Source organism: Microtus ochrogaster, chromosome 1 (assembly GCF_000317375.1).
Source record: "Microtus ochrogaster isolate Prairie Vole_2 chromosome 1, MicOch1.0, whole genome shotgun sequence".
Lineage (NCBI taxonomy): Eukaryota > Metazoa > Chordata > Mammalia > Rodentia > Cricetidae > Microtus > Microtus ochrogaster.
The window spans coordinates 21810237-21822273 of record NC_022009.1 but is presented as its reverse complement, the minus strand read 5'-3'; the positions used below and the strand labels follow the sequence as shown (position 1 = coordinate 21822273).

Below are 12037 nucleotides of genomic sequence, written 5' to 3'. Positions count from 1 at the left end.
TTCCTCACTCATACGGCAGTGAGAAACAGAAGCCATCAGGAGGAATGTCTCAATTCCTCACTCCCCACTCTACCTATACCCACGGCTGCTCATGCTCTCAGACGTCCCACAAGGAGCCACCTCTCCTTGTGTTTGGGATGCTGTCCACTATCTTACTCCAGGGTTGGCCTCCCACACTCACTTCCGGCCTCCTCTCCTCCTGACTTCCCTCTGCTGGTCCTCCAGGTCCTCTCTGCTCTGGGCCTCTTCTATGTCCTTATGTTTACCCTAAGCCATACTAGTTATGACTTTGTTCTCTTCCTGGTTCCCTGCTGAACCTGTGGGAAGATGTCTGTTGCACTTTCCTTTCTTCCCAGTCCCTACTCCGCACCTCTGGGCTCCATCCCACAAGGACTGCCCCTGTCCTGAATCCCAGCAGCCTCTGTGCTATAAGCAAATGGCTATTTGGCTGACCTCTCATAGAAATAATTAATCAATCAATCAATCAATCACTTTTTCTTTCTCCTCTTCCTACCCCTCCCCTTTGGCAACAATATCCTTGACCACTTTAAAATGTAATCCCCCACTAAAATACTAATAATTACATGATCAAATATGTTTTAATTACCCTACTATGAAATTTTTAATTGTCAACTTGACACAATCTAGACATACCTGGGGAGGGAGTTAAATCAAGGAACCTAGGCTGGGTTGACCTACAGACATACCTTTAAGGGGATTCTTTCTCTTTTTTATTTATATTTTATGTATGTGTGCTTTGCATGTTAGAAGAGGGAATCAGATCCCATTATAATTGGTTGTGAGCCACCATGTGGTTGTTGGGAATTGAACTCAGGACTTCAGGAAGAGCAGTCAGTATTCTTAACCCCTGAGCCATATCTCCAGCTCCTTAAGGGAATTTCTTAATTTCACTAACTCAGGTGGGAATACCTACTTTGAATGTAGGTGGTGCTATTTCTAGAGCCAGGCCCTAGGCTGCATAAAACTGGAAAAAGAGAGATCTAACCTCAGGGTGACTGAGGAGGTAGTTCACGGCTTCTTCAAAGTACTCCATGCGCATGGCATCCATGTTTTTGGGGAGGTCATCGTAGTTATAATAAGCCAGAGCCAAGACAGCAAAACCCTTCCCAGCCAGAAGACTTGCTCGATACTCCAGAAGGCCACCTCCAACTCCGAAAAGGTCCACGATCCCAGGATAGGGCCCAGGTTCTGGGGAAGAAACAGAACTAAGCATTAGTAAGAAGTATTTAATAATCAATGGTTATTGAACTCTTCTTCGCAGTCTTGGCCACCTTAAACAAAAGGAATAATAGTCCAAGAGCTCACCTACTCTCTTGTGCCAGCACCAGCCATCTTCAACACTCCATGAGATGACCACACAAAGACCATGGCTGGGTGTTATTGTTATGTAATATGAGTTAAAGATGTGTTACATTTGTCTGTACTGTGGAACATTTGTTTAATGATACAAAGATGTGTTGCATTCTTTTATGTTACATTTGTTTATCTTTGCATAGCTGTGTTACTCTGTCTAAAACACCCGATTGGTCTAATAAAGAGTTGGACAACCAACAGCTTGGCAGGAGAAAGGAGAGGTGGTCCTGGCATGCAGATAGAATAAATAGAAGGAGAAAAAGAAAAGAAAGAGGAATGAGAAAAGGAGGAAAGGAGGACTTCAGGGACAGCCACCCAGCTACACAGCAAGTCACCGAGTAAGAAGGAAAGAAAAGTATATAGAAAGTATAGAAAGGTAAAAGCCCAGAGACAAAAGGTACATGGGAGAATTTAAGTTATGAAAATCAGGCTAGAAACAAGTCAAGCTAAGGCCAGGCATTACTTATTCATAATAAGAATAAGACTCAATGCATTTACTTGGGAGGTGGTGGGCTCCCGCAAAATAACAAAGAATAAAAACAAAACAAAATACATTATGGTGCCAGACGGTGTAGTGATGTGGAGCTCCTTCAGCCAATAGCCTTTAAGCTACCAGCCCACTTGGGCGTGGTCTCTTATACTATAAATTCATTTGTAAAGCCTGTGCTTGCTCTCTTGCTTCTGGTTGCTAGACTTTATTCCTGTTCCCCGCTCGTGCAGAGATTGCATTCCAGGACAGTGATCTGTAAGTCTCCCCTAAATAAATAACCCTTTATTATACATGATTCTGAACTAGTGTGGGATTATTTTGTATCTTATCCCATTATTTGGCACCCGAACATGGGGACCAGTCCACACTTTTTGGATTGGCCCGCCAGCTGCATGGCACACTGGGTACTGACTCTCCCACCTGCAGCTTTAGCTGACCCTCAGATACAGCAGGTTGCTGCTCACCGCTCCCCAGCTCGCAACCCACACACTGCTGCCTGCAACGCCTGTGATACACACAGTCTGCAACCTGCATTGATGGAAAACTTGGGTTTTCTCTTTATCCTGGGCCCCAACTCTTGGAATTGTTTGACCACCTTAATAACTGTTCTTAATTTGTTAAACAAAGCATATTTTTCAGTACCTAAGTAAGCCATATATGCTGTTAGCTGCCGCCAGCTTCTCTGTCACGTGACTGCAGCTGTGACACCTGCTGTCCGATAACGATTATTATACCTACTCCAATTCACTGAAATTACTTTATGACAGGTAAGATCTGAAAAACTACAAAAAAATGACTGATAACATCCAGGAGTTCAATAATTATTTTGCTTCTATTATGGAAGGTATTGGACAAGACTTACGCTATTTTCCTTCCTATTATTTGATTCTAAGAATTAGCTTTGTTTTCAATATTATCTCATTTTAAGAAATGGTTCAATACTATGGAGAGGGATAGCATCAATTTAACAAGATTATCTCAAAGAATTTATGCTGTTGGATCTAACTATCAAAATCTGTTAAAAAGTTATGATATGTCCAAGGATGAGACATTACAGGAGTTTCAGACTTTTAAAAAGGCAGTACTAAAAAGATTTGAAAAGATTGAGGAATTTGTTGAAACTGATGAGCAGGGACAGAAGGCACAAGGACAGGATTTAGCCTCATCAGTACGTACCAGACCCCTGGATGACTTACACAGAGTTTCAACTGCATATCCAGTAATTTCCTTGGAAAGACCATCTGACACAAAGTACTCTAAGGTAGTCAAAGAATATGCATGGGAACCAATACATATGAGCAATCTAAAAGAAATAAAAACAAGCAATAGTTTCTTATGGACTACATTCACCATTTGTCAGGGAAATGGTGAAAATGTGGGCCTCAAGTACTAAGGCTACCCCACACGACTGGCTTCAATTAATCTCCGTGGTTTAGAAAATGGACCTCGGCTGCTTTGGAAGTGTTATTGGAGAGAAGAGGCAAAGATTTTAGAGCAACAGGGAAATCAAAAGGATTTGAAACTTCCCAAGATCAAATTCTTGGCAATGGTCATTACTCTGATCCTCAGGAACAGGCTCACTAAAATGAATGCACCTTGTCCCTATGTAGTACAGCAGCTTTAAATGCTTGGGACAGGATTCAGGAACAAGGACTGAGTAATATATTAGGGTTAAACAGGATCAGAGAGAACCCTTTACTGATTTCTTACAAAGATTAACTAAGGCTGTACAATTAGGAGTGACAGACCCTGAAGCTAGACGTGTACTAACTGAAAATGCCGACTTAGAATGTAAAGATCTTCTTAAAAGGTTAGATCAGTACCCATAGATGAATGGATCTTGCATACAATGAATGTTGAAACATTTGACTATACTACTGAAGCTTGGGTAGGAGAAGCAATTTACAGTGGTATGAGGAGACACCGAAATGCCAAATGTTTTAATTGTGGAATAGAACATCTAAGAAGGAATAATGTATCTTCTAGGAATAGGAAGAATAGGAGGAGTCAACGTTCTGGTATATGTAGGAGGTGTGGCAAAGGCAGACACTGGACTAATCAATGTAGGTCGACAAGAGACAGACAAATCAACCCGATACCATAAGGAAATTCCTTGGGGGCCTTTCAAAGGCCCCAGTGTCAAACAAGGCCCAGTCATTCCCAATCACTGTGGAGAACATGTCTCACCAGGAAAATTAAACAATCCAGTGCCTACTGAAAAAACAACAACAACAACAAAAAAAAAAACATACTGTTTTGGATGATGGAATAGACCTGGAGGATGAGTCAAAAACTTCAGTAGGAAATAGGAAACATACATTTTGGCAGACTTCTATAAATGATCAAAGATCAAATCTAAGAGTGCTTATAAATGGCATTATAATTGAGGGATTACAAGACACAGGTGCAGATGTGACTATCATTGCTCCAGAATCTTGGCATCCGGATTGGCCTCTTCAAAAGACAGATATTCAGTTCCTAGGAATTGGAACCCTATCTCAAGTAAAACAAAGCTTGAGGTGGGTTGAATACATAGGACTAGAAGGACGAAAAAGAAGGCTGAGGCCATATGTAGCTAATATTGCAGTGGATTTATGGGACTGTGACCTATTGCAGCAATGGAATACCCAGGTTAACATTCCTGCAGTCCCCAAAACTCAGGCTTCTGGGAAAGATATTATAAAATATTATATAAAAAAGGTCATCAGCTATTCAAGCTGTACAAGAACACAAAGCAACTAGCAAACCTTCAGAGGTACTAATGACCATGCCTTTAAAATGTTTAACTGAGACACTCATATGGTTTAAACAATGGCCTTTAATGGAAGACAAACTGAAGGTTTTAGAACAGTTGGTACAGGAGCAATTAGATGCTCACCATATTGAAGAATCAACCAGCCCTTGGAATTTTCCTGTATTTGTTGATAAAAAGAAACCGGGAAAATGGAGAATGGTGACAGATTTAAGAGCTATCAACAAGGTTATCCTACCTATGGGTCCTCCACAGTCTGGAATTCCTCAGCCTCCTCTATTACCAAAAGGATGACCTCTTATTGTTATTGATTTGAAAGACTGTTTCTTCACTATACCTTTACAAGAAAAGGATAGAGAAAAATTTGCTTTCACAGTGCCTACTTATAATAATTCTCAGTCTACTAGGAGATACCAGTGAACCATCCTCCCAAAGGGAATGCTCAATAGTGCCACCTTGTGTCAATACTTTGTAAATCAGCCATTGGAAATAATACACAAGAAATTTCCTAAGTTTATAATTTACCATTACATGGACGACATTTTGTTATCTGACCCAAATGCCAATACTTTAGAAAAAAAAATGTTTGAAGAACTAAAAAAAAGTTTTGCCTAAATGGGAATTACAAATTGCTCCTGAAAAAATACAAAACGGAGATTCTGTCAATTACCTAGTTACAAAATAGGTTTACAGAAAATTAGAACACAAAAGGCACAAATTAGGAGAGACCAATTGTGGACTCCTAATGACTTTCAAAGATTGTTAGGAGATATTTCCAGTCTATGACCGGCTGATGGGATAACACCTGACCTAACAGTTCATTTAAACCAAACCTTAGGTGGTTACAAAGACTTAAATAGTCCCAGAGAATTAACAGCTCAACCGGAAAAAGAATTGATGGTCATTGCAGAGAAATTACAGGAGGCACATGTAGATGGCGTGAATCCAAATCTTAATTGTATTCTAGTCATATTGCCTTCCAGAATTTCCCCTACAGGAATCTTAATGCAGAGGGAAGATATTATCTTAGAATGGATCTTTTTACCACATAAACCAAATAAAAAATTAAAAACTTATGTGGAAAAAAATCTCTGAATTAATTATAAAAGGAAAATTGAGACTTCATCAACTAGCAGGTATAGACTCAGCAGAGATTATAGTTCCTTTTACTGCTGATGAATTTAAAAAAATATGGGAAGACAATGAAACTTGGTAAAGAGCTTGTGCTAATTTTTTGAGAGACATTAATAGCAATTATCCTAAAAGTGATAGAATTAACCTTATAAAGAGAATTACTTGAATTCTTCCCCAAATTATACATGATGTACCAATAACTGGAGCCTGTACATTTTATACAGATGCAAATAAATCAGGAAAGACAGGTTACAAATCAGAAGAATTAAGTAAGGTGGAACAAAGCCCTTATAATTTTGTTCAAAAGGCAGAATTATATGGTATTCTCATGGTACTAAGGGATTTTAAAGAACCTCTCAATATAGTTACTGATTCACAATATGCAGAAAGAATTGTCTTGCATATTGAAACTGCTGAATTTATACCAGATGATACAGAATTGACTTCATTATTCATATAGGTTCAATATATAATCCCACAAGATAATGTAAAAAGTGATCGATTATTGATTGGAAGTGTGCTCTAGGCCTCAGAATTTCATAAGAAACATCATGTCAGTAGCAAAGGTTTGAAGAGTTTTCTATTACATGGCAACAAGCTAAGGAGATTATAAAGAGATGAACCACTTGCTCTTTCTATAGCCAAACACCATTAACCAGCAGGGAGTAACCTAAAGGGTATTCAAAGGAATGAGATCTGACAGATAGATGTGTTCCACTTTACAGAATTTGGAAAATTAAAATATGTACACCACATCATTGACGCTTATTCAGGTTTTCAATGGGCAACTTCTTTGACCTCAGAAATGAATCAAGCCAGGCGATGGTGGCGCACACCTTTAATCCCAGCACTCAGGAGGCAGAGGCAGGCGGATCTCTGTGAGTTTGAGACCAGCCTGGTCTACAGAGCTAGTTCCAGGACAGGTTTTTTGAAACCCTGTCTCGAAAAAACAAAAAAAAAAAAAAAAAAATGGCTGAATCAGTAATCATTCATTTATTAGAAGTTATGGCCATCATGGGGAGTCCTGCACAAATAAAGACAGACAATGGTCCAGCATATGTGTCTAAGAAAATGAAACAGTTTTACCAAACAATCCTGCAGGCCACACAATTATAAAAAGATCAAATTGAACTATAAAGGATATGCTAAACAAACAGAAAGGAATGGAAAATACCCCCAGAAATAGATTGCATAATGCTTTATTAACCTTGAATTGTCTTAATGCTAATGAGAAAGGAACAACAGCAGCAGAAACATTGGATAATAGAAAAAACTTCTGAATTAAATCAGCCTGTATATTTCAAAGATGTGCTGACCTCACAACGGAAACCAGGAGATGTGCTGTTAGGGGAGGGATTTTGCTCTTGTTTCCACAGGAGAAGAAAAGCTATAGATACCATCAAAATTGATAAAGATTTGGTTTGAAAAAGAGAAACCTCTTGATAAAGAGAAATAATGGCTCATCCACATAGGTGACAATCATATAAGTGGTAAGAAAACCTCATAATGGTTGGGACAGGGTTCTGTTCTTGTCTTTGCAGGAAAATATTCATCTTCAAAGAGTGGAGAGATCTTGGACATCTAGATGCCTAAAGATAAAAAGATAAGTATCCAGAAAGAATCAACAAGCAAAGAGAAATCTGCCTTATGATACTGTATTATCTGCATGGTAAAATTTGATTATTTGGACAAGTATACATATCTACTTAAAAATAAGAGCTGGCTTTGGAGTTGGACAATAAAAGCAATTCTAGAAAGCAACGTCCCCTCTCCCAACAAAGTTTGTCCTCACGGTTAGAGACACCATTTAGGGGTTGATTACTACTTGCATAGGGTTGGGGGTTGGGGTGGAAATTATATAGACCTAGAGATCTCAAAATAAATAAATAAATAAAAACGGAATGGGATAATAGATAATTTAGTGTGAAATTATTCACATTAATAATAATAATAATAATAATAATAATGATAATAATAATAATAATAGTGAGTAATAGAGTGAATACTTGTGAGCTATTATTTATGGACAATTTACACCGGTATAGTTTCTTGTATATTGATACAAGTTCAAATTATATTTGTTATTTCTATTTACAATACTTGTACACTTATGCACCGCTATTTTGTCATATTGTATGCATACATATTTATACCTCTGTTTAAGACATTTTGGACATTGATACAATTTTAGGATATATTTATCATATTGCATTATATATTTTTATCTCTGATTAAGATATCTATACATTGTTTACATTTTGATGTCATTGTCCTCCTTTACTGCACAGTTTTTTAAAAGATTGTTTAATATTCTGATATGAAGTTTTAATCTTTAATATATATGTAGGTATTAAGTATTATAGGTCAATAGCCAATCATGTTTGTTATACTTTTAGTCAGACTAATTAGGTCCTTTATATACATAGAGATTGTATTCTGCATAGATAGGTAACCACTTCAAAGATCTGTAGAACATAGCACTTAAATAACTTAGGATTCTGTTGATGTGAGACACAGTTGCTCCTAGCAGCACTGATCTATTCCTGAGAGAGTGTTGAGCACCAAAGGCACTCCACTCAGAGTTTGTCTTCTTCTCGGTACAACTGACCCTTGGGCAAGAAACTGCCCATGGCTCGACCACTGACAAAGTGCACGATGTCCAGACTGGACAAGGAACATACAAGAAAAAAGACTGCCAAATCTTGCCAAGACTGGGTAAGATGGTTTTGAAATATTTCCTGCCTCTGAAAATGGTCTGTCAGTTACTCTAGGCCATAGACAAAGTTGATTGCTTCAACATTGCAAATGAGACTTTCGGTGATTGTCCAAGTAGACAGTTGTCTCTGTCATCTACTGCACATTTTGGAAGCTGCTTGATTACACTTCCTGCCTACTCAAGTAATATTTTCCTTCTCAGGCCTTTGATGTGCTTGAAGATTAGATAGTCGTAGTTACCATCCTCTTATGATCTAGCCAAGTCATTTCCAATACAAGACTTAGACTCCTCAGGATAGAATATTTATTAAAACATTTAGCATACTTCCTTGCTTAATATTGTTTATGCTGGTTGTAATTCTAATCCTATATTTGATATCTGTTCCTAGTATATATAGTTTTGTATTGGGTTTGGAACTCTCTTGTTTAAATAAAAGGGGGAGGTGCTGTGAGAGCTCCTTCTGCTCCTTCATCCAATAGCCTTTAAGATACCAGCCCACTTGGGTGTGGTCTCTTATACTATAAATGCAGCTGTAAAGCCTGTGGTCACTCTCTTGCTTACAGCTCTCACTTCCGGCTGCTAGACTCTGTTCCTGTTCCCTGCTCGTGCAGAGGACTGTGATCTAGGACAGTGATCTGTAAGTCTCCCCTAAATAAATAACCCTTTATTGTATGTAATTCTGAACTAGTGTGGGATTATTTTGTATCTTCCACCATCCGTGTAGCTATTGCCAGGGCCCTTAGAAACAAGTTGTACCAGATTTTCCGTTATAACCATTTCCACCTTGGTGTGTGTGTGGAAGGGGACATTTCCCCAGCTAGTCTGGTCGTTGTACCTGAAGGTAAACCTATGCTTGGTCTAAAACACCAATCTCAGTTATCGTGAGTTATTGTGATGGGTGCTAAGAGGATAGACTGTAATTGATCCGATGATCCGTCTCTAACAAATGCAAGCAGGCTATTCAGCAAGTCCCCGGAGAGACATTCTTTTTAATCCTGCCTCCCCTGGAGCAGCAACATTGAACAAAGGCTTCTCTGGAGTGGTCTTTTCTTGCCTATTTTCAATGTAGGCTAAGCTGGGAACATAAAGACCACAGGGAGCATGAGGCAGAGCCAGTGCATCAGCAGTGGTCAGGAAAGTTCAGCATTTAATAGAGCAAGTTGTGAAACCATTAATGCAGGTGGCTGCTCTCACCCCTCGGCAGTCCTGTGTGTCAGTGTATGCCCAACACTTGGCACCCAGCTCCTGAATGGATACTGAAACTTCTAAGCAGCTGGCAAGTGTGTCAGCCTGGAGCTCCATCCTCTGGCAAGGGGCAGGCTTCCTGAGTTGTCATGGCAGCCGTCACTGTGCTGGGGAGGATTCAGGCAGCTGGCCGAAGAAGCAGCCAAATGACTTAAGAGTAGCCAGGGAAAGGATCAGAAATATGGAAATAGATAACAAGAGAGAGTAGTGAGCCGAGACTAAAGAAGAACAAAAGCTGGGCAGGGGGGCGGCGCGTTGCTGGTCACCAGAATATTCCAGGATTCCAGAAAGCTGTCAAGCTACAGAGGTGCAGGGTCTTGCACCTAAGGATGTAACATTGGCCTTGGCCAGAAGCAAGAGGACCTGATACCCAAGGCCTGCAGGACTGTGACACTAGAGGATGCCACCAATGGTTGCTCCTGCTTCCTACTGCTGTGGCTCCTTGCTACTGAACAACAGGGGCAATGACCAGCAACTAGAGAGCTTGCCTCCCTATGATTTCATTTGGGTTGAGCACAAGAAGCTGAGGGACAATTACTTTGACTTCTACAACTATGCCTCCATTTATTCATCAACTTCATTATTGGTGGGTGGGGCATTTAGACTATTTCCAAGCAACAAGCTTTCCAGTACACATGTGCATACAATGGTAGAATTACATATTGATCTACGTAGTTAAAAAGCAATTGCTTCCAAGAATACCTGGATGAACACCCCCACTCTCTCTAGCTATGTACTGAGTGACCCTTCCTCCAAGCATTTAACAAGAATTGGAAATGTTAGACTTTGAAAGCTTTGTTACTCTTGAAGCTATGCTATATAGTCTGTAGCTTTATTTTGCATTTTGTCAGTTACTAAAGAGGCTAAGTAAGCATCATTTTATGTATGACTATGAAATGATCTTAGATTGTCAGTCGACAGAAAAGGCCTCCCTCTAACTGCTAGTTGACTGAAATCTTAATGTAGTATGCTTCTTAAAAACAGCAGAAGCAAGAAATGTCCCTTGGCCAGTCGGTGGTGGTCCACATCTTTAATCCCAGCATTCAGAAGGCAGAGGCAGGTGGGTCTCTGAGTTTAAGGCCAGCCTGGCCTACAGAGTGAGTTCCAGGACAGAGAAACCCTGTATTGGAAAAAAGAATAGGAGGAGAAGGAGAAGGAGGAGGAGGGAGGAAGAAGGAAGGAGAAAAGAAACAAAACAAAAAGAAAAGAAAAGGAAATGAAAGAAAAGAAAAGAAGAAGCATTCCTTGTTTTGAAAAGGGTTTGACCAGACTAGCCTGAGCTCCAAAGCTCAAGACAGACTTTTGCTTTGGTGTCCCAACCTGCCATGCTATGATGCACAGCTCAAAACAGATTTAACATTTAATATTTAAAATTGGCTATGGTTTTTTGAGACAGGGCTTATCTATGTAGCCTGGCTGTCCTGGAACACACTCTGTAAACCAGGTTGGCCTCAAACTTAAAAACAGGTTTGGGTTGGAGAGATGGCTCAGAGGTTAAGAGCACTGGTTGCTCTTCCAGAGGTCCTGAGTTCAATTCCCAGCAACCACATGGTGGCTCACAACCATCTATGATGAAATCTGGTGCCCTCTTCTGGTGTGCAGGCATACATGCTGACCGAATGCTGTATACATAAGAAATAAAAAAATCTTTATTAAAAAAAAGGGTCTGCTCTGCCTCTCAAGTGTTGGGATTAAAGGAGTGTGCCACCTCAGCCCTGTTTATTACCACTAGTTTAATTTTATATTACAGGTGTCTTGTCCTAAGAGCATCATCATAACAGGCCCCTTCCAGCTGGGTCCAGTCTCCTTTCCTCTGAGTCCTAAGTCATTGGGAGCTACCTTTTTCTTCATTTAAAATCACAGAGAAACTTTGAGCAAGGTAAAGTGGAGGGTTGCTCACCTGGAGGCAGGAAGAGCGTAGCGCGCACACGGCCCTCGCGCACGGGCACGCGCCGCACCCCGGGAGCCATGAAGTGACGCTCGTGCACCGCCCGCGCCAGCAGCCGCCCGTCGTCGGGCTCGTGGCCGTCCAGCACCTCCAGCTCCACCACGAAGGGCGTTTGCACGTCGCGCTTGATCAGGCGCCAGAAAGGCCGGTCGGGCTCCATGGCCCAGAGCAGCCCCATGGGCTCGAGCCCCGCGAAGCTGCCGCCCAGCGCGGGCGCGCGCGCCAGGTCCAGCTCGCCGTGGGGGTCGGCGCGGTAGCGCGCGTGGGCGCGGAACAGCTTGCCTGTCTCGTCTCGCAGGGCGGTGCGCAGCGTGACGGGCTGCTCGGGGGCCATGCCGCGCACGGAGATGCTGAGGGGCTCGTCCCAGCAGCTGCGGC

General features: G+C 41.0%; 1 protein-coding gene across 1 annotated transcript in view; it reads right to left on the bottom strand.

The window, feature by feature from the left end:
• The window catches only part of LOC101988291 (acyl-coenzyme A thioesterase 1), a 14995-nt gene that overhangs the window by 1699 nt on the left and 1259 nt on the right, over positions 1-12037 (bottom strand). Inside the window, exons 2-3 of the mRNA XM_005343652.3 lie at positions 11612-12030; positions 1007-1209 (exon numbers count right to left, since the gene is read on the bottom strand). Of these exons, the coding sequence (XP_005343709.1) occupies positions 1007-1209; positions 11612-12030 (622 nt within the window). The remainder of the gene's footprint in view (positions 1-1006; positions 1210-11611; positions 12031-12037) is intronic.